At 46.9% G+C, this 24,361-nt stretch overlaps 1 protein-coding gene across 11 annotated transcripts in view; it reads left to right on the top strand.

Moving 5' to 3' along the window:
• NDRG4 (NDRG family member 4) overlaps positions 1–24,361 on the top strand; it is a 123,728-nt gene that overhangs the window by 74,138 nt on the left and 25,229 nt on the right. For all 11 annotated transcript variants that reach the window (XM_072636646.1, XM_072636648.1, XM_072636645.1 and 8 more), the window contains exons 2-3: positions 6,986–7,077; positions 17,041–17,085. In XM_072636646.1, coding sequence (XP_072492747.1) covers positions 7,009–7,077; positions 17,041–17,085 — 114 coding nt within the window. In that variant the 5' untranslated portion in view covers positions 6,986–7,008. The remainder of the gene's footprint in view (positions 1–6,985; positions 7,078–17,040; positions 17,086–24,361) is intronic.

Raw genomic sequence — 24,361 nt, 5'->3', positions numbered from 1 at the left:
TGGGAACTCCATTCTACATTCCCAGAGCCCTCAAGGGAAGCTCCTCCAGGTCTTTCTCTACTTCCATTCTTCCATTCTCCCATGGCCTATGACATCTATGGTCTTACCAATGAGCTTTCTTTTCAAACATTCATCTTCCCCATTCTGGGCCATCTGTCTTGACACCGCCCACACTCTCTGCTTTTTATAGCACCCTCCTGAGAGAGAGTCCCCAGTGTGGTTACATAATCAAATTGGTCAGGGATGGGATTGGTATTGTATCACCAGGCGGTTATTTGAAGTGGGTGTTGAAGGAGGCAGGTAGCGAAAGTTAAGTCCTTATTGGGGAGAGTTTTCCAAGGAAGGAACTCTTGTCTTCTCTCTGGAGAAGCCGGCTCTTTTCTACTGTGGGTGTGTTCATGTGCAATGGCTTTTCATAAAGCCACATGTCAGAAAGGGTGGGAGAGGGGAGAGAATGGGTTTCTAAAAATATGCCCCATCTGCATTGTGTTATCCAGTTTCCAAGGAAACCATCAGGGAACATTAAGAGCTTGGCCAAGCCCCCAGGATAGAGCAGGGGTGCTTGACTGTTCCCCGGGGGTGGCAGAGCAGATTGAGTGGGCCCAGGTGCCAGGCTCTCCATGTGGGTGGTATAAAAGCCAGAAGGAAGGGTTCCTACCAATAGGGATTGGGTCTCAACTCTAAAGAGGCTTGACTGAGATAAAGCCAGGAATGACCCTCATGTGGAACCTGGTGTTTTTCATTTATAAAACTATCTTTATGACAGCATCAAGGAAACACATAGCTGAATAAAGGAGATGACCAGGTAGTAAGAAAAAGGGATAATGGAAGGAGAACCCAAGAAACTATGGACAAACCAAGAGGCTGGCCGCCAGTGAGGTGGGCAGACTCTGTAAATGGTTTGTATAAGGATGTAAAGGATGAGAACGGAGCAAGAAAGCCCACCTTCATGCAACTATAAATCCACTGAAGAATCAAAGTATCTTCACAGCACCCTGACTGGTTAGTCCTCCCTGCTTCACAAGAGTGGACAGCTTTGTGCCAGGTCCTTGTGCCAGGCAGTGAGCACCTCCTGCCCTGCGGATGGGAGACTTTCCCATGGCAGATCTCCTAAAGATGGAGCTCCTCCTTCCCCACTCCTCTGGAACATTAAGTTCCTCTTTGAGGGGAGAAGTTAAAGGCACTTGACCCATTAGACTGAAAGCATTTCAGCATCATTTAGCCTCTTCTAGTTACTCAAATGTATTTCCTTTTCAACATTTCTCTTGTCGCCTGTGTTTGCATTTCAACGGATGTACCTAGAACAAGTCTTTTCCTTGGAATGCTTGAAGGTCCTCTATTCTATTAAAGGTTTTTTTTTTTCCGCCAGTAAGATTGTAAGGGCAAGTTATTCTCAGTTGTAAGCTTTTTTCTTTTGGAGTATTGCATTCCAGGATTTCCTCTCCTTTATAGTAACTGCTGAACTGGCTGTGGTCCCTTGCTTTCTTTCTGATAGTTTAGTATTTTTTCTTTCTGATAGTTTACAGTATTTTTTCCTTTGACCTGGAAGAGCCGAATCTGCTCTGTGAAATTATTGGTTGTTTCTAATTTGTGGTATCATTCAAGAAGGGACTAGTGGATCTCCTCCCTCCTCCCCCACCCCCACCCCCACCATTTTCACTCTGGCCTATGGTATTAATATATGTGACAGTTTCCTTTTGTGATTTGTTAAAATCTAGTGTATTGGCTTTCTTTTTGGTTAATGTTTCTTAAATTATCTCTCCTGAACCTTTTTTCCAGGGCAGTTGTTTGTGATGGTAGATCAAAACCTTTTATATTTTTCTAAATTTTTAATATTTTAATTCTGTTGTGATAATCTTGTTTCCCAGAATCACTGCATTCTATCTGCCAAATGTCGTTTTTCAGAGACTACTTGGGTGAAGTTTCCAACCTTTTATTATAATATATTAATTCTCTTCCCATTTTTTTCCTCCTGAACTTTAATTTCATTTATAATATCAATCATTGGTTATCTCCTGCTTTATTTTTTCCAGCTGTCCTTGTAGTCTTTGAGGCTAAGAATATTTTTTTTCTGAGGTTCTGCTTATGGTTCTTATGGAGTTACTCTGGGTCTGCCTCTTGGGCTTCTCTTTCCCACAGTATTCCTTCGATGTATTTGTCATTTTCTTCTGTTTGCTCGTATTTGCAGCCTTACTTCCTGATTTAAGACTTTGTGGCAGAGCCAGGCTTTGCCCCTCCCCATACTCATGGATGGAGCAGGGGAAGACCCTGTTTGATCCTGCCCTCTCTGTAGTCAGGATGCCTGCTGCTACACTTCTGGATGGGGCTAGTTAGGATTAGCCCTGCCCACCTCCTTTTCTACCATAATTCCTGGCTTCCTGTGCTGGCCTCAGCCTATCTCTGTTCCCTTCTTTCACAGTCTCCAGCCAGGCGCTGCTGTAGCTCTAAAAATTCCCAATTAGATCTTGGAGATCATGCTGGTTTCTAGCCTATTAGAAGCATCATGTTCTCCCCCTCCCCTCATCCTTCCCCAATACTTAGAGATACCCAACTGCTGCACTAGCCTTGTCTTCTACTATGGCTCTGAGTTCAGGCCTCTTGGAATACCCTGGGCTGTGTCTACATTGCCTGGCCCTGTCTATGACCCATGAGGCTGAGTAGGGCCCTGCTTCCCACATCTAACAGGCCAGCACCAAGATCCTGCTTGCCTTCATCTTGCCTGGCAGATGCCCTAGCCACCTCCGTCTGTACTAGATGGACATTTCTTGTACCTGACATGGGTCATCTCAACCTCTCTTCCATCTCTTTCCTGGAATGTTGGTCAGGAGGACGGCTTTCCCGTGGATCTCTCTCACAGTCATGTCTGCAGAAATTTATGGAGTCTTCACCTAGTAAAGACTAAAGCCCCATACAAATTCACATCTCTTGGAATGTCACTAACAAATGATTGGTAGTTTTACAGTACTTTAAGGTTTACAAAACTCTTTCACCCAATACCCTGGTAGAGTAGGGCTATGTCAACGAGTTACGTTAGTGTGGGGGCCCTTTCACCAACACAGATCACCTATCTATAACCTATAAATTGATTGATTGAAAGTGTTAAGTGAGTTGCCTAAGGGGCATGGTAATGGTCATGTCAAAGGCGGTTTTTGAGCCAAGGTCTTCTTGACCCCTGGTTCAACTCTCTCTCCACCACATTAAAGTGCCTTTTCAATATGTGTTTCATTTTTTTCAAGGGAAGGAAGAATACTTACATTATAAGCATTTACATAGCCTCTACTATGTGCAAGGCACTGTGCTAAGTTCTTTACAAATATTATCTCATTTGAGCCTCACCAACAACCCTGGGAGGAAGGTGATGTTATTATCCCCATTTTACAGTGGAGGAAACTGAGGCAAGAAAAGGTTAAGTAACTTTCCCAAGTTCACACAGACAGTAAGTATCTAAGGCTGGATTTGAACTCAGGTCTCCCAGACTTTAAGCCCAGTGCTCTATTGACTGCCCCTCTAGAAGCCCCATGTTTTTCAAGATCCTTTGATAAGAAAAGACCAGAGCAGGATATTATTGTCAAAAAGCATGAGTGGGAGCTTTGAAAGGTTAAGTAATCTGCCCAAAATCATAGAACTAATAAGTCCTAGGATTCATGGGATCTTGGATTTTGACCTTGAAATGACCTTAAATCTTAGAGTCTGGGGTTGGTTTTTTTTTTTCCTTCAACCAGTACATAGTGGGAGGGACAAATGAATTGAAAAATACTTATTAATGGGAAAAATAAAATAATAAGCTTTAAAAAATCCTAGAGCCTAACCCTGTCCTTTACGGAGGTAGAAAATAAGACTGAGAAAAGCAACTTGCCAAGGACTGAACTAATTCCAGAGGTGAGATCTGAACCCAGGTTTTCTGACTCCAATTATCATTTTCCCTCCACCATCCCCAGTATGGTGGGGAAAGGATCGATAGGTTCACATTCCTTTTTTTTTTTTTTTTAAAGCTAGATTTCATAGATTCTCACATCTTCTGCTGGTTTGTCAAGTCAGCTAACATTTATTAAATGCCTGCTGTGTGTAAGGCACCTGCTAAGGGCTGGGCTTGTTCTCTCTCATCATTCCCTTGAGCCTTCTAGATCAAATTCTCTTTGTTCTGGATGGTGGGGAAAGAAAAGGCATTCGTGTGCCCACAGCATAATATAACCACAGGCAAAGAGGCCACAAAGGACATCTTCTAATGCACAAGATAAAGACTGACCTCCAAGATCCTTTCCAAGCCTAAATCCTGGCTCTTCCATCAGCTATCTATAGGGCTTTGAGCAGAGTTAGTCCCTTTCTCTGGGTCTCAGTCTCCTTTTCTATAAAATGAAAAGGTTAGACCAGATCATTTGTGGTACCTCTGTCTAAATCAATAGTCCTCTGATTCAATGGAGAGGCTCCTTAAGCCTAGCCTGTCCTCCGGTGCTCCTCAGCCCTTCCTCGGGTCCCAGCTGGGACCGAAAACCCAGATTCAGTCCAGTAGTTCAGATGCCACAGTTAGAAGGATCTTCCCTGCCCACTGTTCCAACTGTTCAGCGAATCTCCAGAATCTTTCCACACACATACATGTGTCATCTCCTGCTCACTTGAAATCCAATAAGCCCCTTTATTTCCTTCTTTTAAATCCCTTCTTAGATATGCTTTTTTTAAAAAATAAAGTCATTTCTGAATCCCTTAGACCTACAGATACTAGAAGAGTCAAGTCAGAAAAGTGCCTTCCTGAGGGATCTATGAATTATGAACTCTCCTTTGGAGTCCCACCATCTCTCCTCAGAGCATTCCACCTACTTGGAAAGTAGGTTTGGGTCTGAATGGGCAGAGGCCTTTTTCCAGTTCCGTGGTCCATACCCTGCTGGCTCTTAGTAATCTCCAAAAAAAAAACCCAAAAGCACCAGAAGTAAATGGACCTGCCTTGCTAGGCCTTTTCAGCGAGTCACTTAGGGTGACTGATGATTCATGAGAAGTAGTAAAAAATAGCAGTGTGTCATTCACTTTGACCTCATGAAGAGAGGAAAATCAGCCAGAGAAAGTCTTGTAGTTATGTACAAAGTGAACATTCCCATGGTCCTCTGCACCATTGCTGCCCCAGAGGGATCACTGAGCTCCATTCCAGCCAGAAGTGGACTGTTAGAGAATTCTACCAGTGTTTGACCATTCAGTCACCTGACCTTGCATGGATCCCATGCTATCTATCCAGACTTTTATCCAGAAAGCACAAGGTATTATTTTTAAAAAAGGAGGGGAAGGGATGGAGAGAGGAAGGAAGGAAGGAAGGACAAGAAGAAAGGAAAGAGGGAGGGAGAGAAGGAAGGAAGGAAGATTGAGCAGACCTGGATTAAGAGCTCCATGCTCATAGAATCTTCGATTTCCTTCCAAATTCCATTGCAATGCCAGCCCCTCCTTTCTATAGTGACCTTCCATCTACTCTGCATTCATTTTCTATGTACCTGTTTATGTAGGTGGTATCTCCCCCATTAGACAGTGGGCTCCTTGGAGGCAGGCAGGGATGTCATCTTTTGCCTTTCTTGGTATCCTCAGTGCTTAGCACTGTGCCTGGCGCACAGCAAGTGGTTACTAAGAGTTTGTTGAGTGACTGACTGGCTGATTGCTCTGACACAGACTGTATTCCATCTAAGCCAAATGCTTCCCTCTTGTTCTCCTTCCCTCCTCCTCACCTTTTCCCAGTTCCCTTCTAGAATGCCTTCTCCCCTGTCTTCTGGGCCACTCTGACATTCCTTCCCTCCCCAGCTGCAGTGTCCAGCTTTCTTCCTTAGGTCTTCCCTGACTGTTCCTGACCACCTCCCAGTGCCTATAAGTAGGACACCCAGTCGAACATGAACTGTGCTCTCTCGTTGCTCTGTTTACATGGGCAAATCTCATCTCTCTACATGCATAATTCCCTCATTGAGTGCAGGTGTGATAGCTTTGCACTTCTCTTGTGTGATCCCCAGACCCAGCCCCAGCCCTTGGTACCACATAGTAAATACTCAATACCTATACGTAGGCTGTGGAGCCGTCCCACAGCCCTTTATGTTGACTCTGGGTCTGTAGCATGACCATCCTAGTTCCTTAAATTTCTACTCGAACGAATGCATTTAGCACAGTGCCTGGCACACAGAATATGATAAATAAATGTTTGTGGACTGACGGGATAGATAAACCATCCTGCTGCCTTTTCCCCTCCTCCTCTCTGCCTCTCAGGCTGACCCAGGGCTCCAAGCCCACAGAGGATCCTGAGCTGGGCCAGGCCTGGCTAGAAAACTTTATTTAGAGATTATGCCAAAGCATTGGGGTGGCAACCAGCTTAGGATACACATAGTTTTCTTTGATACAGGCTTTGTCTGTTATCTTTTCACTTGAGAAAAACAAAATCCAGAATACCCGTTCTAGTGGTTTGGGGGAGAGGCAGAAGGGTGAGCACCAGCATTAGCTCCAGAGATTCAGGGAAGGGGTAGAGATTATGGATGGGGTGAGGCAGAGCTGTGAACCCAAGAAGGAAAGCGTTCAAGAAAGTGTCCAGGAACTCCAGGGAGACTCAGGGTCCAAGTTAAGCATAAAAGGGCCTTTCCTCATGCCTTAGCCACAGGAACTTTCTCCTCTAAGGAAATCTGCATCTCCTCTATGTGATTCACCTGTTGTCTCCCCCATTGGAATACAAACTCAAAGGCTGAAACTGGTTTTGCTTTTTCCTTATCTGGCACAGTACTTTGCATGCAGTAAGTGCTTAATAAATGCATGTTGATTGATTACGAAAGAAGTTAAAGGTTAAAGCCCTGGGGGCACAGGATTGCTGTTTCCCAGTTAAAGAAGCTGTGCCAGGGGAAGCTGATCCCGGGTAAAGAGGCCTAAGGCCAGGGCTGGTTCCTTCCACAAGTTCTTGACTCAAGGGGTCAGTTTCACCACCTCCCCCACCCCACTCTCTGGTCCCTAACTGAGATGCTTCTCTCTCCCCTCTCAGGGCTGCTGCTCCAGGAAGTGACCATGGCAGGGCTCCATGAGCTGCGATTCACTGAAGAGAAGCCGTTGCTCAGAGGGCAAGACACTGAGCTGGTGAGTTCCTCCTTCAGCTACCACTTAGTCCAGCCTGCTCCCCATCTCCCCTGGGTGTAGCTCCCAAGCAGCACTAGTGACATCATGTGGCCAGAGAAAGAAATTCCAGCTCTCCTTCTGCCAAGTCCTTACACCCTTCTCCCTCCCCTCCATGGCCATCCTCCTTTCAAAATTTGTCCTTCTGTCTTGACCCACATGCTCCTAAATCCCTCCTTTCGAGATGGAAAATGACCCAATTGTTCATTCATGCTAAGTTAGCACGTCATTTGCCCAAGTCTGGGCCTTAACCACCCCGCCCTGTAACATGAGGGGACTGGTTAGACTAGCTGATATGTATATATTAGGCTCACTGATCTAGAGTTGAAGAGGCCCTCAGAGGCCACCCAGCCCACTCGCCCCCATGGCTCATTTTTTGGCATATAAGGCTTACAGAAGTTAAAAGCTTTGTCCATGGTCCCCAAGGCGGTAAGCCCCAGAGGCAAGATTTGAACCAGTTTCTTCTTCCTCATCTCCAGTCCCTCCCCAGCTCTAATGTTCTATGGGTCTTTGTGATTTAATGTGTTATAACACATTATAACACATTAAACATAATGTTAAACATTATAACACGTAACACATTAAAGGGTTTCAGTGGGTTGTGCAGTTTGTGGTTTTGCTTTTTTTTTTTTTAAAGATACCTGGAGAGATGTTGTTTAATGTGTAGAATGACTGACCCTCAGAAGAAATGGGAGAAGCCAGCTAGTCCAACTCCAGCCTGAAGCATAAATCCCCTCTTACATTCTCTCAGGAGCATCAGAGCATAGCAGAATAGGGTACTGGACCTAGAATAATGGAGTTATCTTAGTTCAGTCTTTTCAGTCATATCTAACCCCATTTGGGGTTTTCTAGGCAAAGAGACTGGAATAATTTGCCATTTCTTTTTCCAGCTCATTTTACAGATGAGGAAACTGAGACAAATGGGGTAAAGTAACTTGCCCAGGGTCACACAGCTACTAAGTGTCTGAGGCCAAATTTCAACTCGGGTCTTCCTAACCCTAGGCCCAGTGTTCTATCCACTGAGCCAGTTTAAATCTTGACTGAGATACCTACTAGTTGTGTGGCCCTGGTCAAGTTATTTAATTCAGTTTCCTCATGTGTAAAAATGAAGGGGGCAAATTCAATGGCCTCTAAGGCACCCTCTTACGCCCACTGCAGCTCTAATTCTCTATATAGTCTCTATTGACAATCTCCTATGATCTGAAACTCATGTCCTCCTGAGTCAAACCATTCCAGTTTTTAAGCTGAGATCCACCTTCCTACAACTTCTACCCAGCGATTCCTGCAGGGCCAAGTAGAATGTCCTCTCTCTTCCATATGATCCCACTTTAAATACTCCAAAGAGTAGGGATCATGCACAGACCCCTACAACTTGAGTTAAGCCTTCCCAGTTCCTTTGGTAATCCTTGTTTGCTCACCATCTGGGCTGCTCCCTCATGGACAGGCTGCAGCTTGTCCAAGGCCACTTAGCTAAGATGTGGCCTCCAGAACTGGCCTCTGAGCCAGAAGTTCACACCTCTCTTGCTCAGGGCTTAGAACATAGAACCCAGAGGAATGATTCACAAATGAAGGATTTTGACACAGACTCATGGTCCAGGGATGAGGAGCCAGAGACTTTTTTTGGGGTTGAGGGTCCCCGCCAACCTCCTTGTCCTGCCTCTTGGAAAACTAGCTTGGCTTTCGAGCAGATCAAAGTGCTGCTTGCCTTGAGCCTGCAGTTTCTCCGGGGAGGATAGTTATGTGTGAGGAAACAGAGGGGAAAGAAGTGGCTCCAAGAAAGCAGTAAAATGCCAGGAATTCAAACAGAAACCCAATTCAGTTGCTTATCATCAGTACTGCCTAGCTCAGGAGTAGGAAACCTGTGGCCTCAAGGCCACACATGGTCTTCTAGGTCCTCAAGTGCAACCCTTTGACTGAATGCAAACTTCACAGAACAAATATATTCCTTTGTTAAAGGAATCCTATGTCTTTGGTTAGTTCTTAGTTTGTCCTTTCCTGCTGTGGCTGGCTATTCTTTCTTCAGCCTTGATAGCACCTCTATCTATATTGGCTTTAAATCTCTAGCTTCTGATTTAGCTTGGCTTCTGTCATCGGTGCTCAGGGGCAGGAGGCTGGGTGACATTTTTGCTTTCTCCTCCTGGTGACCTCCATCCCTTTGGTCCCCTGCTAGGTCAGAGGCACAGCAGTGCCAAGCCTGATGATGACTTCTCCATGGTTAATGGCACTGCACTCTGCTGCATTGTGTCAGACCAAATGTCAGACCCTCCTCTGTCAGTTATCTACCCTTGAGCCAGGCTTGCCATACAAGTGGACCCCTCCCTTATTTCTGCTTGGTGCCCAGCTTTCTCCTTTTGTTGTAAAGTTTGGGGTCCCATGTGTTCACCACTGGGCCAGCCACCCCCATCAGCCAATCTCTGTATGGTAATTCTCACAAGCGTTTCTGTAGCCCGTCTATATTTAGAGGCCTGGAAGATGGGTCCTGTCATTCCTGAGGCTCTCATCTTCTTCGCTTTCTGCTAAACTCAGAAGCCCATGGGGAATTGGAATCATGACTGCTTTCCCCCAAGCTGTTATTTTCCATTCCTCCTCCCTCTAGTGGCCTTCAGTACAAAATTCAGGGGTGAGTCCATGTGATCTAGGAACACTTTCTCCAAGAGCTGAAATCTGTTTCTTGAGCCGCTAATATCGTACGACTAGACCTTAAGAGATTTCTTGGTTCAGTCCTCTCATTTATCCCACAGGAGTAAACATGGGTTGGGAGAAAGAACATGAGTTGCCCAAGATCACATAGAATATTAGTGGCCAAGTCTGGACTAGACCCAGGGTGCTCTAGATCTTAGCCCAGGGACTGTTTAACTGTACCAAAGGGCTAATTTTCCTGTACATTCTTGAGTTTGCTTCACAGTAGTACAACCTTGTAGGAGGTAACTCAGAGTCTCGCCTTATTTCTTGCCTGTCTTAATTTTCTTTCAACAAACCTGGGAAATATCCTCCTATTACCTGAAACTTTTTATTATAATTTTTATTACAGTAATGTTTTATAATTTATATTTTTGAAATTTTTATTTTGATATTTTATATTTATAAATTATTTATGTTAAATATTTTATATTTATAAATGTTTTTATAAAATTTATAATTTTAAAATCTATAATTCTTATTACAAGCTTGATGCCATAATAAGTCTTTTGCTGACTTGTTGTAATGTGTTGACAGTTAAACCATCTGTCTTACTTTCTCTCCCTTCCTTTCCAGACTTTAGATCTCTCCCTTCCTATGGCCCCTCTCAGTTGTCTTCATCTCTCTTCCTTTAGGTAATATGCTCCTCTAAGCGTGTTCCTAGCAAGATGGTCTAGTGGACAGAATGCTGGGCTTAGAGTCAGGGAGACCTGGGTTCCAGTCCTGGACTCAGATGCTTACTAGCTGTGTGACCCTGGGCAAGTCACTTTAACCTTTGTCTCAGGCCCCTGCCAGCTCTTATCTTATTTCTTTTATCCTTTTTTATCGTTTTTTCTTTTTCTTTGTTGGCAAGTCAATAAGGGTTAGGTGACTTGCCCATGGTCACACAGCTGGTAAGTGTCAGGTGTCTGAAGTGGCATTTGAACTCAGGTCCTCCTGACTCCAGGGCCACTGCTCCATCTAGCTGCCCCTTTCTGTTGTTTTTTTTCCCTAGCATCTTTCTCCAATCCCAAATATCCCAGAAAGGGGGATCTCTTCACTTCTTGGTTTCATTTCCCATCAGCATTCTTCCCCACGTTGGGCTATTTCTGGGTTAGATCCAACCCACTGCCTGTTTGTCTCCTGCCATCCTTCAGAGTTCATCGTGACCCTTCACATCAGATGAAAAGGAATTGTGTCTCACTGCTTTAATAATCCATAATATCAAACATTTCTGCTAAATGGACCTCACCAGTTCAGCCCACTTACTCTCCCTTCTTATAAAGGATATGTCTTCTTTCCGTTCCTCAAAAGTGCTTGGTGAGAAGCTAAAGGTCATGAAATCTTTCTAATTACTTGATATGTTGAGAGGTCTGCAGTTTCACTGGTGTGGAGACTGCATTCCCTCCACTCACCCAGATCTCCATATTTCCTCATCATAGAGGGTGAAATCATCACTCATAGAATTGAGTCCTGGAAGGAATCCTATTCAGGCCATCACAACCTCTTCATTTTACAGAAGAAGAAAGTGAGTCACAGAACATGGAAATGATGATTCCTGAGGTCATATAATTAGTAAATAGCAGATGCAGGGTCTGAACTCAGGTCTTGACTCCAAATCCAAGGTCCTTGTCACTAGGCCATGCTGTCAAGTTTCTCTAGCCTAATCTGCCTCCAGATGTGAACTTGAAACTGATGTAGTTCAGTAAGACCTATCAGGAATCTTTCTTCTTAAAAGATATTTCCTCTTGTGTACCAATAGCATCTTGGAATGCTTCAGTGGCACATGGCTTCTGAGAAGCCAGGGTCATGTCCATGTCACAATAAGGAAGCAGAGGACATTTATGGAGCAGTCTAATCTCTTCATCCAAAAATAAACTTTTCAATATTGGAATATGTCATTCAATCCACACCTTTCATCCATGCCTTCTTGCATAAAAGATCCAAATGGGCTAGCCTTGGATCTTAGAGCCAAAAGAGACCTTGGAAAGAATCTAGTCCAATTTCTTTATTTAACAGGTGAAAAAAGAGAGATAGCAAGTGATTTGCCTGAGTCCACATGGCCACATGTGAGGTTTTAGTTAGCGGCCAAGTTGGGACTAGAGCCCAAGTCTTCTCTCCCCTCCTGTCCCCCACATCTTGGGTTCCTTCTACCATATACCATTATTTGACTGCCTCTATGAGCCTTCTAACTACTCTTCTAACACAGTGATAGCCCATTCATATGACTAGGGCCACCATGCAGTGCAGAGGATGTGCAAAAAAGTGATGTGGAAAAAGATGTTGAGGTTTTAATGGCGGCCAACTCAATGAGTCAGCAGAGGAAAATGGTGGCCAACAATGCTGACAGGCTCTTAGACTGAATTAAGAGGGGAAGAGTGTCCAGAAAGATGAAAAGAACAGTTAGTCAACAAGCATTTTTAAAGTACCTACTATGTCTGTCATGCTCAGACCACACCTGAAATTTTGTGCTCAGTTTGGTAACATTTTAGAAGAAAGGATTGAGGGGAGAGAGATGCAACGGGGGTGAGGGTTTAGGGGTGGTCTTCAGATATTTGAAAGACCCTCACCGGGGGGAAAGCTCCACTCACGAGAGACCATCCAAACCTTAGTAAAGCCCTGGGGGAGGAAATAGCACAGGTGATGAGGAGCCTCCTTACAAAAAGGGTCCAGATGGACTGGCCTCAGAGTCCATTAGGTAAGCAACCTCTCAGAAGCTCCAGAAGTTCCTTCCAACCTTCCTTCCTTCTGTCATGTGGCAGTGTCACAGAAAGAACACTAGACTTGGAGTCAGAGGGCCTGAGTTCAAATACTGTTTAAGTTTCATTAGACAATTCACTTCCCTCTCTAGACCTCTGTTACTTCCTTTGTAACACAAGACTAGGCTAGGTCAGATGATAACCAATACTTCCTACAGCTCTGAATCTTGTGAACCTACTCTTCTTTTAATTCCCTCTTTTTTTTCTCTTTTAACTCCCTCAGATTGTTAGATTTAGTGCTAGAAGGAAGCTCAGAGGCTCTCAGTCCCAGCTCCCTCATTTTACAGAGGAGACTGGTTCTCTGAGAAGTTAAATACCTTCTCTGTAGTCACACAGCTGGCTATGCATAGCACCTTGGACCTGGGGGCTCAGAGCTATCACCATGAATTTTGTGCCCAGGGCAATGCTACATTTTCTGAGCCTAATTATTCGTACTCCTCTTGACAATGCACTTATCCCAGGGAGAATTTTGTACATCTTAGACTTCTCCAAGTTTCAAAAGAAAAGGAACCCCTACCCTCCCCACTTCTATCTCTCATTCCCCTCTCCTCTTTTTGCTCTCTCTCTGTCTCCTCCTCCTCCTCCTCCTTCTCTCTCTCTCTCTCTCCCTCATCTCTTCATCCTTTCTTTGTCCTCTCCCCCCTTCCTCTTCCTCTTCATTTCTCCACTTCTGCCCCTCCTCTCTTTATCCCCCCTCTCTCCCCCCTCCTTCTCCTTTCTCCATTTTCTAGCTCTTTCCTCCTTCCCTGTCTCGGTTTATTTCTTCTTCTCAGGTTTTCCTCGCTGAGACTCCTCCAGCTCCTTCCTCATCTTGCTTGACTTGTGATGGTCCCCCTCGGTCCGTCATTGGCCATCACTCCCCTCTGCTTGGAGGTCATGCCCTGCTGCACTGTGTGGGCAGAATTCTTCATCCTAACCCTGCCATTGTTTGCATTCTCGTACCTAAACCTTCTAGATGTTCAATTTTGCTTCCCTTTTCTCTGGCCTAGTAGATGGAAGGGAACCTAGCTAGGGGTTGGTCACGTTTACGGATTTTGCTGAGTTCTGCTGAGCGGTCTTCCCCCTCAGCCTGAGCCAAGGGCTGCATTCTCCTCTATTCCTCCTTTCTTGGGTGTAGAAACTTCCTAGTCCAGCCCTCTCAATTTACAAATCAGGCAATGGAACACCTAACTGGTGCTTAATAAATGCCTGGGTGGTTTTTGTTGTTTAGTGTGTGTAACCCAGGATCCTGGTTAGAAAAGGTGGGATGTCTCTGAGTTGTCTCAGGTGGTCGGCTTGTCCTTAACTAACAGAACCTCTCATCCTCATCTGAGCAAAGGGCTTGATACCAGTGTGAAGGATCATGGCATCCCACAAAGAGACCTTAGGGGATGTCCAAGCCACCCCTCCTTTTTACAGATGAGGAAACTGAGGCCCAGGGAGGTTAAGTGATTTGGTCCTCCAGGGTCACACAGCTAGTACACGTCTGAGGTAGCATTTGAAGCTGGGTATCTGTGAGTGCTGATACCAGTGCCGCCACTGTGTTGTCTCCTGGCAGGCCATGGGCGGGGCTGCTTCTGGGGTGGCGCTTAAGTCTCTCTGTCCATCTCCCCCCTTCAGAGTCCAAGGCCCAGCAAGCCTGAGGGCAGAAGTAGCAAAGCAGCACACAGTCAGCCAGCAAACATATATCAAGCGCTTACTATGTGCCAAGACCTGGGCAGAGTGCTAGAGATACTAAGAAAATATGAAAACAGCCCCAGCCCTCCCCCTGTAGTGGGGAAGGCGGTGTGTAAAGAACTAGGTACATACAAGAGACATATCAAGTATATGGAAAGTAATCTCAGAGGGGAAACACTAGCAGTTTTAGGCCGAGTCTCAGAGTGAGCCAGGGAAGCCTATAGGAGGAGGTGAGGATGGAGGGCATTCCAGGCAGGGACACAGTCATTGCAAAGGCACAGAGATTAAAGCACTGGATGTAGAATCAAGAAGACCTGAGAAGCCTCCAATGCTTCCTAGCTGTGTGACCCTGGACAAGTCCCTTAACTTCTCTCAGCCTCATTTTCCTCCTCTGTAAAATGGGGATAATAAAAGCACCTATGTCCCAGGCTGGTTGTGAGGACCAAATGAGATCATTATAAAATGTTTTGCAGACCTTGGAATGCTATGCAAATGCTAAAAAAAATAATAGCATCTTCCAGTCCTCCAGCTTCTGTGGTAGAGGAATCTCCAAGGAGAGGGACTCTGCCACCACTCTCGGCAGCCCATTCCACTCTGGGCCCACTCAGATGGTTAAGAAGGGTCTCATCAAGCTGAAAGGGCCTTTCTGTGATGTCCACCCATAGCTGCGGCCTAGTTCAGGGCAAGACTGATCCCTCTTCCACAGGGCAGACTTACAAGGTGGCTACTGTGTCCCCCTACCCCAAATCTTCTCTAGGATAAACATGCACCTTCCTTCAGCCAATCCTCAGGTGGCCTGCATTCAAGGCGTCCTCTGGACTCCCTCCAGCCCAGCAGTGTACTTCTTAGACCGGGGCAACCCACAGTGAGCACAATGGGGTCCGATGAGGGAAGAGGATGGTGGAATTCTCACCTCCCTTCTCCAGCCTTCAGCCCTTTCCAGACTCTGCCTGCTCCATATCACCCTAGTGAAGGCAATTTTGGTTTTGTACTCAAGTGCCAGACTTGACCTCTCTCCCTCCTAAAGTTCCTCATAGGCTCCAGCAACCTGTTGATCTTCCCTTGGTATCTGACCGTCATCCAGGGTATTAGCCATCCGCCCCAGCTGGGCATCATCCTGTTGGCCTGGAAAGGATGCTAACAGAATGTAGCAACAAACACCTGGCATACACAGGAGAGCCTGCTGCACAAGTTCTTAGATCTGCTTCTCTAAAAGGATCTGAGGGATCAACAATCTACCTTAATTACATTCACCAGCAGAGAATATACACGCAGAAAAATAAAGACCAACAGACAGGGTTTCTTACTGTCTAACCATAAGCAATGCATACATCACAGATCAACAGACAGATCCAACTGTCTAACCATTACATATATATAGTTACCAGAGAGAGAAGCACCAACATCTAGGTTTTCAAAGCTGGGGGGCTCCTTAAGTGATACCCAGAGTCTCATCTGGCACATGAACCTTCTAAGCCCCCAAAGCAAAACCTCATCTCAGAATATATTTACACTTTTTAGAGCTGGAGGGCATCAGAACCTGTGACTCAGTGCCTCATTAGAAATTAGTAACAACTTCCTTTAATGGGCTTCTAGTGAGACCTGTTAAGTGGGGGAAGATCTTTAACTCTAATCAACATTTCACAGAAGCAGCTGGATCCTCAGGTCCCTATTATTAGGGATCTTTCATGGTCTGAGTCTGGCTGCAGCACTCTGCTGTCTCATGTCCACATTTGCCTTCCACCCTTCCCTGCATCCCTCCCCAGGGTTTCCACTGTCCCTGGTGCTGAATCCCTTGTACAAGAACTCCTGCTTCTAGAGCTTTTCAGGGAGTCCAGTTCCAACCCAGAGCATACCCCATTGCAGGCCTCCAAGGCCAGAATGAAGGTTCTCCTAGAATTTCTGGAGTCATGTACCCACCAAGGTTTACACAGAGCTTTGCCTGCATTGTCTCATTGGCTCTTGGAAGCTCACAAATTGTCTTTCTACTCAACCCCAGGGCAGAGTCCCACCCCTAGTCAGCTACAACTTAGAGTTTTGGGGCCATAGCTGGTCTAGTTCTCCCTCCTAATGATTCTCCATTCTCCCCTCCCTCTCAAATCAATTCAGGAAACATGTTTTTCTGAGGTGACTTACAGGACATCCAGGCTAGATATTGACCTCCCTCCTCCCCAACCTAGCCCCAGAGCTGAATGTCTACTTCTAGAGGGGAAACTGAGGATGGGAAGGAAGGATATCATTGACGATAATGAAGAAGATAATTTGGTGCCATTGACATGGCGCCAAACATGTATTACCTCATGTGATCCTCACAACAACCCTGGGAGGGAAGTGTTATTATTATCCCCATTTTACAGATGAGGAAATTGAGGCAAATAGAGGTAAAATAATTTGCTCAGGGTCACACAGTTAGTAAATGTGGATTTAACCTCAAGCCTTCCCACATTCTGTGAGGGCCCCACAGTCATCAGAAAGTACCAGGGAAGGAGCTCTCTTGCCTTGGCACCCAACCTGGAAAAAGCCTCATTTGAGCCAGAAGGATAGGTTCCTATAGATAGCGTTCATGTAGTGCTTTAAGGGTTGCTGAGAGCTTAGTGTAGGTTAATTCGTACGATCTTTGCAACAGCTTTGTAAGGTAGATACCTGTATTATCTCCATTTTAGAGATGAGGAAACTGAGGCCGATGGAGGTTAAGGGACTCACCTGGAGGCACACTGTAGGATTTGAACTCAGGTTCTATCCCCTAGCAGCCTCAGAACATCACCCCAAGTTTAAGGGAAGGACCCACCCCCTTTGGGTGACCTGGATCTGCATGAACCTTAATATCCTTTTCTTCTGTTTGTTATCCCTCCAGGAGAATTCTGATGCCTTCCTCTCCACTGTGGACACAGACTGGAAGGTAGGACCCTCCCCCCAGCGGGGAGCATTTCTTAACATCTCCCTTGTCCCAGCTTCCTGAGGTTGGTGGGCAGCGCAGACTTCTCAAGCAAAACCTGGGAATGTCAAAAGGAGGGAAAGGGACAGGCAAGTAGTCCAAATTCTGTCCACAAAGAAGGGCTATGGCCTTCCTGATGACCCTGCCCACTGGATGACGGAGGGCTACCAGTGAAGGGCTGTAGAGCCCGAGGTGGCAGACTCTGATCCACGCCTCCCAGACTGGGAGGAAGCTCAGCCCATCTGGCCCTCTCCTCCACAGGATGCCCTTGTAGGCTGGGAAGAGCAGGAGGAGGCAAGGAGAGAGGGGAGATGGATGGCTCATGGAGAGGTGGGGGAGCCTTGCTGTGGTCTGAATCAGCATTTTCCACCAATGAAAACCAGGCTGACTTTCATAAATAGCTGCTGTTTCTATGGTAGCTGTTGTCTTGGCAACCCTGGCCTCCTTAGTTTGATGACACATTATCTGCTATCCCTGAAAAGGTTTGGGGGTATTTTACCTCCCCTTCATAATATGATTCTACCCTCCTCCTCAATCCTGTTCTCCTCTGGACAGGGATGACCTCCAGTCAGAGGTACACCCATGATCCTTCTCTGGGCACCTGAACACTTAAAGGAGGCCTGCAGTCTGCCTAGCACATTCCCCCCTTCCAGTGACCCTGCCCACCATGGGCATGAGGGGCTCCCAGCTCAGGGTGCTCTGACTCAAGCTACCAAAGGAGTCTTAAATTAGGGTGAGGCTCATCCATCCCTTAGAGGAGACAAATACCCAAATACCACCACCCCAAAGGGTTAAACAAGCCCACATTTGGATAAGGGAAAGAGTAGAGGGAGGAGGGAAATGTATACCTTGACATGTTCTTCCCAGTTTTGTGAATTAGCTCTTGTGTGATTTCACACAACTAGGCTAGATTTGCACATCCTTGATTTGGCACTTGGCTTGTCCCAGGGATTTGGATGCTGGGGTACAGTGGGGGTCTTGTCCCCAGGAGAGTGGGGACTGTCAGGTTCCTGGAGGACTGATGAGCCCTGTAACTCAGGTGACAAGCTATCCCAAGGTTTGCTGGCTTAAAAGATTATAGAACTTGTCGTGTGTTCATGGTATATCAATGCCAGTGGGGGATGCAGATCCACAGACTGTTAGAACAGCAGGAGCCCCTTAGTTTACAGATCAGGAAACTGAGGACAGATAGGGGACAACTTGCCCAAGAAGTAAGTGGGACTGCATGTCACATCTGACCCCCATCTTAGCCGCCCCCCTCCCCTTGTGCTGATCTTTTCAGCTCATTCTAAACACACATAGATAGGTTATAGGGCATCAGAAGAAAGGATCAGACAGTTCCCAGCTCTGTGACCTTGGGCTCATCACTTAACCACTCTTTCCCAGGGCCTCATCTGTCAAATAGGGAGAATAATAGTCCCACTCTCTGGGTTGTCAGGAGGATGAAATGAGATAGCATTTGTAAGATGTTTTACACAGGGGTGTGGGAAATGAGATATTGGACGGGCATATTGAGGGGGAGTGCGTGGGAGGCTGCTACGTTACAGGGTACAATGTTGGACCAGGAGTCAGAAAGTTCTACCTTTGAATCCTGCTTCAGACCTTACTAGCTGTGTGACCTTGGGGAAGTCCTTTTACCTGTTTGCCTCATTTTCCTCATCTAGAAAATGGGGACCTCCCAAGGTTACTATTAGGATCAAATGAGGTAGTATATGTACTGTGCTTTACAAACCTTAAGCTGACATATAAACCCTATTATAACCAAAGGGGAAATTGGAAATTAAATAATGTTAAAAAAAGAAATTTAGTGATAGCAAGAAGAGAATGGTATGGGGACTTGGTCAGATATCAGGAAGAGATGGTACAGAAGCTGTGGTTTTTTGCCTATGATAAGTCACACTTGAGGGAGAGTGCTGATGTATCTGTCCTTAAGGCACGTGAGAGATTGTTCGGGTATATACTAGGAGAGTATGCCCTTGGTAAAAAGGAAAGGAAGACAGTGGCTTCTGAAGAAGGTTGGGTTAGTAAGAAATCAATGATCAGTCATTCAGCAAGCATGTGCAAGGCACTGGGTTGGGTGCCAGCCCCTGTCCTCGGGAGCTTACATTCAGAAAAGTGCCCAGGCATCTCTGACCTCCCTCCCACCACCCCCAGCTTGGAGGCTCAGGCCCTGTGACAGGACACATTTAATGCAAATACTGCCGCTTCCACCAGCTCCTAAGCACAGCCCACCTGGACCTCCTGCCTACAGGGCTCGGGCATTTGAAAGGCACTGGCTCTGAGCCCAGCCTGGCATGAACATTCTGACTAATAAGATGTATTATTTAAACATTTGGAGAAAGAGCCTTTCTGCCAGCTCAGCACTTTCAACCCCATCATTGCTGAAGGCCTCCCTCCCCATGTGCCCTGGCCACGTGTCTTCTCCAGACACCAAAAGCAGGATGAGAAAGGTTCTTAGTGTGAGGTCACCATGGACAGAGAAGCCCCTGCGGCTTCATGGGACTTGGGAGCGTTTTGTAAAGCAGTGGGGATGGGGTGCCTAAAAGTCTTCCAGGTGGTCTGAAAGAAAGTCAGATAGTAACTCATGGTGGGTATTTTAATGCACCTCCCCATAAAAACACAAAAAAACACAAAAGGAAACTCTGGAGGGAAAAAATCAGACACAAGAGTAGCTGGTTACCTGGGAACTTTTCTCCCCAGAGACAAGGTGGGGTGCAAACAGTGCTTCTGAGAGGTGGTTCTGAGGACGTGAAGAGGGCCAGCATTTTTAAGGATTATTACAGTGATACACGCTCCAGTTCAGTGCTATAGATTTCTAAGACAGATGGATGGAATGAGTGCAGTAGTTCATCTTGGGATGTTTGAAGTTTAATTGGTGGATTCATGAGCTGCCATCTTGGAGGTGAAAAGGTTTTTGGCTGTACCCTAGAGGTCACAAGGAGAAAGGAACCCGCTTTCTTGTGGCTCAGCCATAAGGTGACCAAGAGGGCCCTTTTCCATCACTGGTTGGAGAATTGGAAAGACGGGGAGGTCCTCCTTCTAACACTAGGTTGAATCTACTGTGTGAAAACCAATCATAGATTCATGAGCCAGAAGGGACCCCAGATGGGAAAACTGAGGCCTGGAGAGTTTTGAGTACTTGCCTAAGGAGCAGAGTTAGGAGTTAATTCTCCATCTTTTGACTCCAAATATAAGGCTCTTTCTTCCAACCCTAGGGGAAACTTGTGTTTTGTCCTTCCATCTCGAAAAGGACCATGACATCAGGGAGACAATGATATGACTTGCAGTTGACTTTGATTTGAGTGAGGGAGGGCTGTGCAAGGTCACCAGCCTCACTTTCTCCTCCAGAGCCCTGGGGGTCCAGTGGTCAGATATTCATCATGAAGATTGGAGATGGCCCAGGGAGAGACACACACACTGCAAAAGCAGGTTTCTGAAAAATAGTCCAGGAGATAGCAAGGGTAGTTGGATTTCTGCCCTCAGAGCCACTAACAGTTTGGGGCCATGCTGCCTGTTCCACCAAACCGTGGACCCTCAGTCCTCAGGAAGGAGGGAAGCAATGGCCCAAAGACCTCCTCTTGTGGCCTGTTCTAGCATCTGGGATCCAAGGGCGCAGGCCTGGGGCAGTATCAGAAGAAGGTAGGAGTTAGCAGCCCTATGGGACTCCCCAAGACAAGCACAAGTGATCCAGAGAGCTCTAACTTGTTGGAGACCTTGCAGCCAGAGGGGCCCAGGGGACTCGTGAGCTCTGGCAAGGTGAGTCATGTGAGCATACCATCACAGTGATGTCAACTGAGTGGCTTCTCAGCTCCACCCAGTGACATCAAGCCAGGCTGGACTGATTCTGAGTCTTCTGCATCTGTGACTGGGAGCTTGCACAGAGACTGGGCTTTGTCCTAGTAACTCCTGGTCAGAGGTAGAAAATGATGACTCAGCAATTAATCCATTCTGCCCTCTGGGCTCTTGAGTGCCTTTGGCCCATCACCATAGTTCACCCCAGAAAAGGGGAAACCAAAGCAGAGTGTGTGGGTGGCCACAACCTGGGGGGGAGGGGAGGGAGTTGGTATAGAAGGGGTTGAGTTAGGCCAGCCCTTTACCTTCCCCAGGAAAGATTTAGCAACCATGGGCTCCTTCCACCACCACTGAGGCCTTGAGTCCCAGATAACATAGCGGCTCAGCCTCCCCACTGTAGCTGACCCCAGCCTCCTCGAGACTGAGGACCTCTGGCCCAGAGAGGAGGATCTCCAGGGGGACCTGGCCCTCTGTTTCTTTGTCTTTTAAATGAGGATAGGACGATTCAATGGGAAAAGGTGCCACAAGTGGATGAATCTGAGCCTCTGTTTCCTCATCTGTTCCCCAGTGAAGAGGCAGCTGGGTGGCGCAGTGGATAGAGCCTGGAATCAGGAAAACCTAAATTCAAATCTGACCTCAGAGACTAGCTGTGTGACCCTGGGAAAATCACTCAATCCTATTTGCCTCACTCTTCTCATCTGTAAAATTAACTGGAGAAGGACATGGCAGACCACTCCAGCATCTTTGCCAAGAAAACCCCAAATGGGGTCATGGAGAGTCCAAAGAATAATACCTCGATGAACATGATCTCTAAGGTCCCTCCCAGCTCTTCCAGCTCGAGGGGACCAGATTAAACAATCTCTAAACTCCCTTCCAATCCTGGAGTGTAGATGTGTCTGAGCCTGACCCGCCAACCCAAAAGTCAGGGTTTTGACACAGGAGTTGGATGAGCATTAAAATTTTAGCATCAATCAAACATCTACACCTAAAAATCAAAAACCGCATCAGTTGGGAGAATCTGGGGACTGGAAGAAGTTTATTAAGGAAATTAACCTGGAAATGAGAGCACAGGGGCCATGCTTAAACTTTCTCAGAGAAGTACTCATGTCCAGGGGCCACCCTATGGTCAACCAGTCATCACACATTTATGAAGGACCTACTGCATACCAGGTACTGTACTAAGCACCAAGGATACAAAGGGAAAAGACAGATCCTGTCTTCAAAGGACTGACAGTTTCATGGGGGAGACAACGAGCCAACAGTTCTGTATAAACAAGATGTAGTCAGGATGGAGTAGAGAGTATCCACAGAGGGAAGGCCGACTCTGTGCCCTGACAATGGTCACCTTGGTCCCAGATGAATATGATGAGTTAAGCTAATCCAGTCTTAAGAGAGAGGTGCTATTATTATCCCTACTTTACAGATGAGGAAATTGAGTCTGGAGTGACTGACCCAGGGTCACACAGCTAGTAAGTATCTGAGAGTGGATTCAATCTCAGGTCTTCCTGACTCCACGTCTAGCTTTCTATCTGCTGTGCCACTTAAGCTAAGACCTAGAAGATCTTACCTGTATTTGGCGGTGGCAAGGAAGGGGCAAGAAATGGAAGGGCAATATTTATCTCCCTGGTTCCATGGTCATGAGTGTTTAGAGAAGCAGCATGCAGAATAAAGGGTGAGAGTGTTCTGTGGGGGGGGGGGGGTACACTCTCACGTGCACATGATGACACCCACGATGTCACTCCTCAGCCCTGAGGGACGTGGTGCTGTCAGGAAGCTTAAAGGTTGTCCAATCAAACCCATTTATCTTCCAGAAGAAGTGGCTGAGGCTCAGAATAGGGACAGAATCTGCCCAATGTCTTGCAGATGGTAAGATGCCCAGGCAAGATTCAAACTCAGGTCCTCAGGCTCTGAATCAGAGCCTTCCCAGATGATTTGCTTTCCAGTTGGCTCTTCAGATTTCTGATTCACAATCCTACTATGACCCCAAAGGAAGCAGCCACCTGAGTGAGAACCAAATCTACAGTCAGAGTCAAGGAGGAAGGATCAAAACCAACATCAGATCCTTCCTAGCTGTGGGACCCTGGGCAAATCGCTTCATCTGTCTGCCTCAGTTTCCACAATTGTAAAATAGAGATCATATTCACCCCCACCTCCCAGGGTTGTTGTGGAGATCAGATGTTATTTGTATGTTATCACAGTGCCTGGCACGTAGTTGGTGTTTAATAACTGCCTGCTCCTTTCCCTTCCCTGACTGAAGGGGATGCCCACCATGAACCTTTTGTCATGGTCTACACCAAGGCAATCCTGGTTGTTACAACCACCTGCAGCTTAGTGTTTGTGCGGGGCTCGATTTTTAAAAGCTCCCTCCATTCTGGAACCCCCGTAGTTGCCCTGGATGAGTGGATGAGGACATTTTTGCAGCTCAGGCAGGTAGGTCCAACATCTATAATTCAGGCTGATCTGGCTCCCCAGCATCAGGTGCTAAATAGCAACAGCCTCTGTTTCCAGGACCCTGTGAGGCAATTTAGATTTTCTTGTAGTGTGCCCATCTTACAAGTGGGCAATCTGAGGCCTAAAGTGGGAAAGTGACTTGCCTAGGGGCCCACCGCCAGTGTCAGAGCTAGGGTCCGAACCTGGGTCTCTCCTGAGCTCAAACTGTTTTCTTTCTGCTTCACTGCATTTCCAGTCTTGGTCCTGGGGAGCGTGTCCTTGCAGGCAGGGGCATAGAAGCAGCCTCAAATCTAGGTTGGAGGGTGAGGCAGGCATTGCAGAGTTTTCTTTAGTGTTGGGCAGGTGGGCATGGGTGCCAGGCTGGGCTTTGGGGAAACCCGGACCTCTCAGATCCCTGATCCCTTCAGGACCAGAAGGAGCAGGGGGAGGAGAAGACAAGGGAGGAAGGAAGTGAGCCCTGCAGTCCTTCCTTTCACCTGGCCTGTGTGCCTAAAAGCGGAAGACGGGAAGGGGTCTGGATTCTCCCCAAAGATGAGCCTCTGACCTCCACCCATATGCCCTTCTGACATGGAACCGGGAGCCCACAGCGCCTCTGACCCGCGTTCTGGCCTCTGGCCACAAGCCGGGGAGATCTGCATTCAGTACCAGAGGAGCTGTCCAGACGTCAGCAGACGCACTGGGCAGATGGCTCCCGGAGCTTGTCTGCAGACCAGGAGGGGAGGTGGGGCACTCCTGGAGAAAGGACAACTGAGAACCTGGGAGCCAAGGCTGCAGAGCAGTCCGGTGGAGGGCCCTCTCCAGGGAGGAGCCCTGACTGGGGCTGGGTCTCTTCCCTTCTCTCCTCCCTCCTTCACATCCCGCCTCTCCGCCCCTCTCCTCGTCCCTTCCCTCTCTCCTCTGCACGTAGTGAATCCCCCTCGGGTCTTGACACCCTCTCAGCCTCACCTTGGGCATCTAGGAATCTTCCTTAATGCTCTTAGCAATTAGCAGATCAGGG

The sequence above is a fragment of the Notamacropus eugenii genome, chromosome 1, assembly GCF_028372415.1.
Source record: "Notamacropus eugenii isolate mMacEug1 chromosome 1, mMacEug1.pri_v2, whole genome shotgun sequence".
Classification (NCBI taxonomy): domain Eukaryota; kingdom Metazoa; phylum Chordata; class Mammalia; order Diprotodontia; family Macropodidae; genus Notamacropus; species Notamacropus eugenii.
Note: the sequence above shows the minus strand (reverse complement) of the source record. Positions and strands in the feature narration are given on the sequence as shown.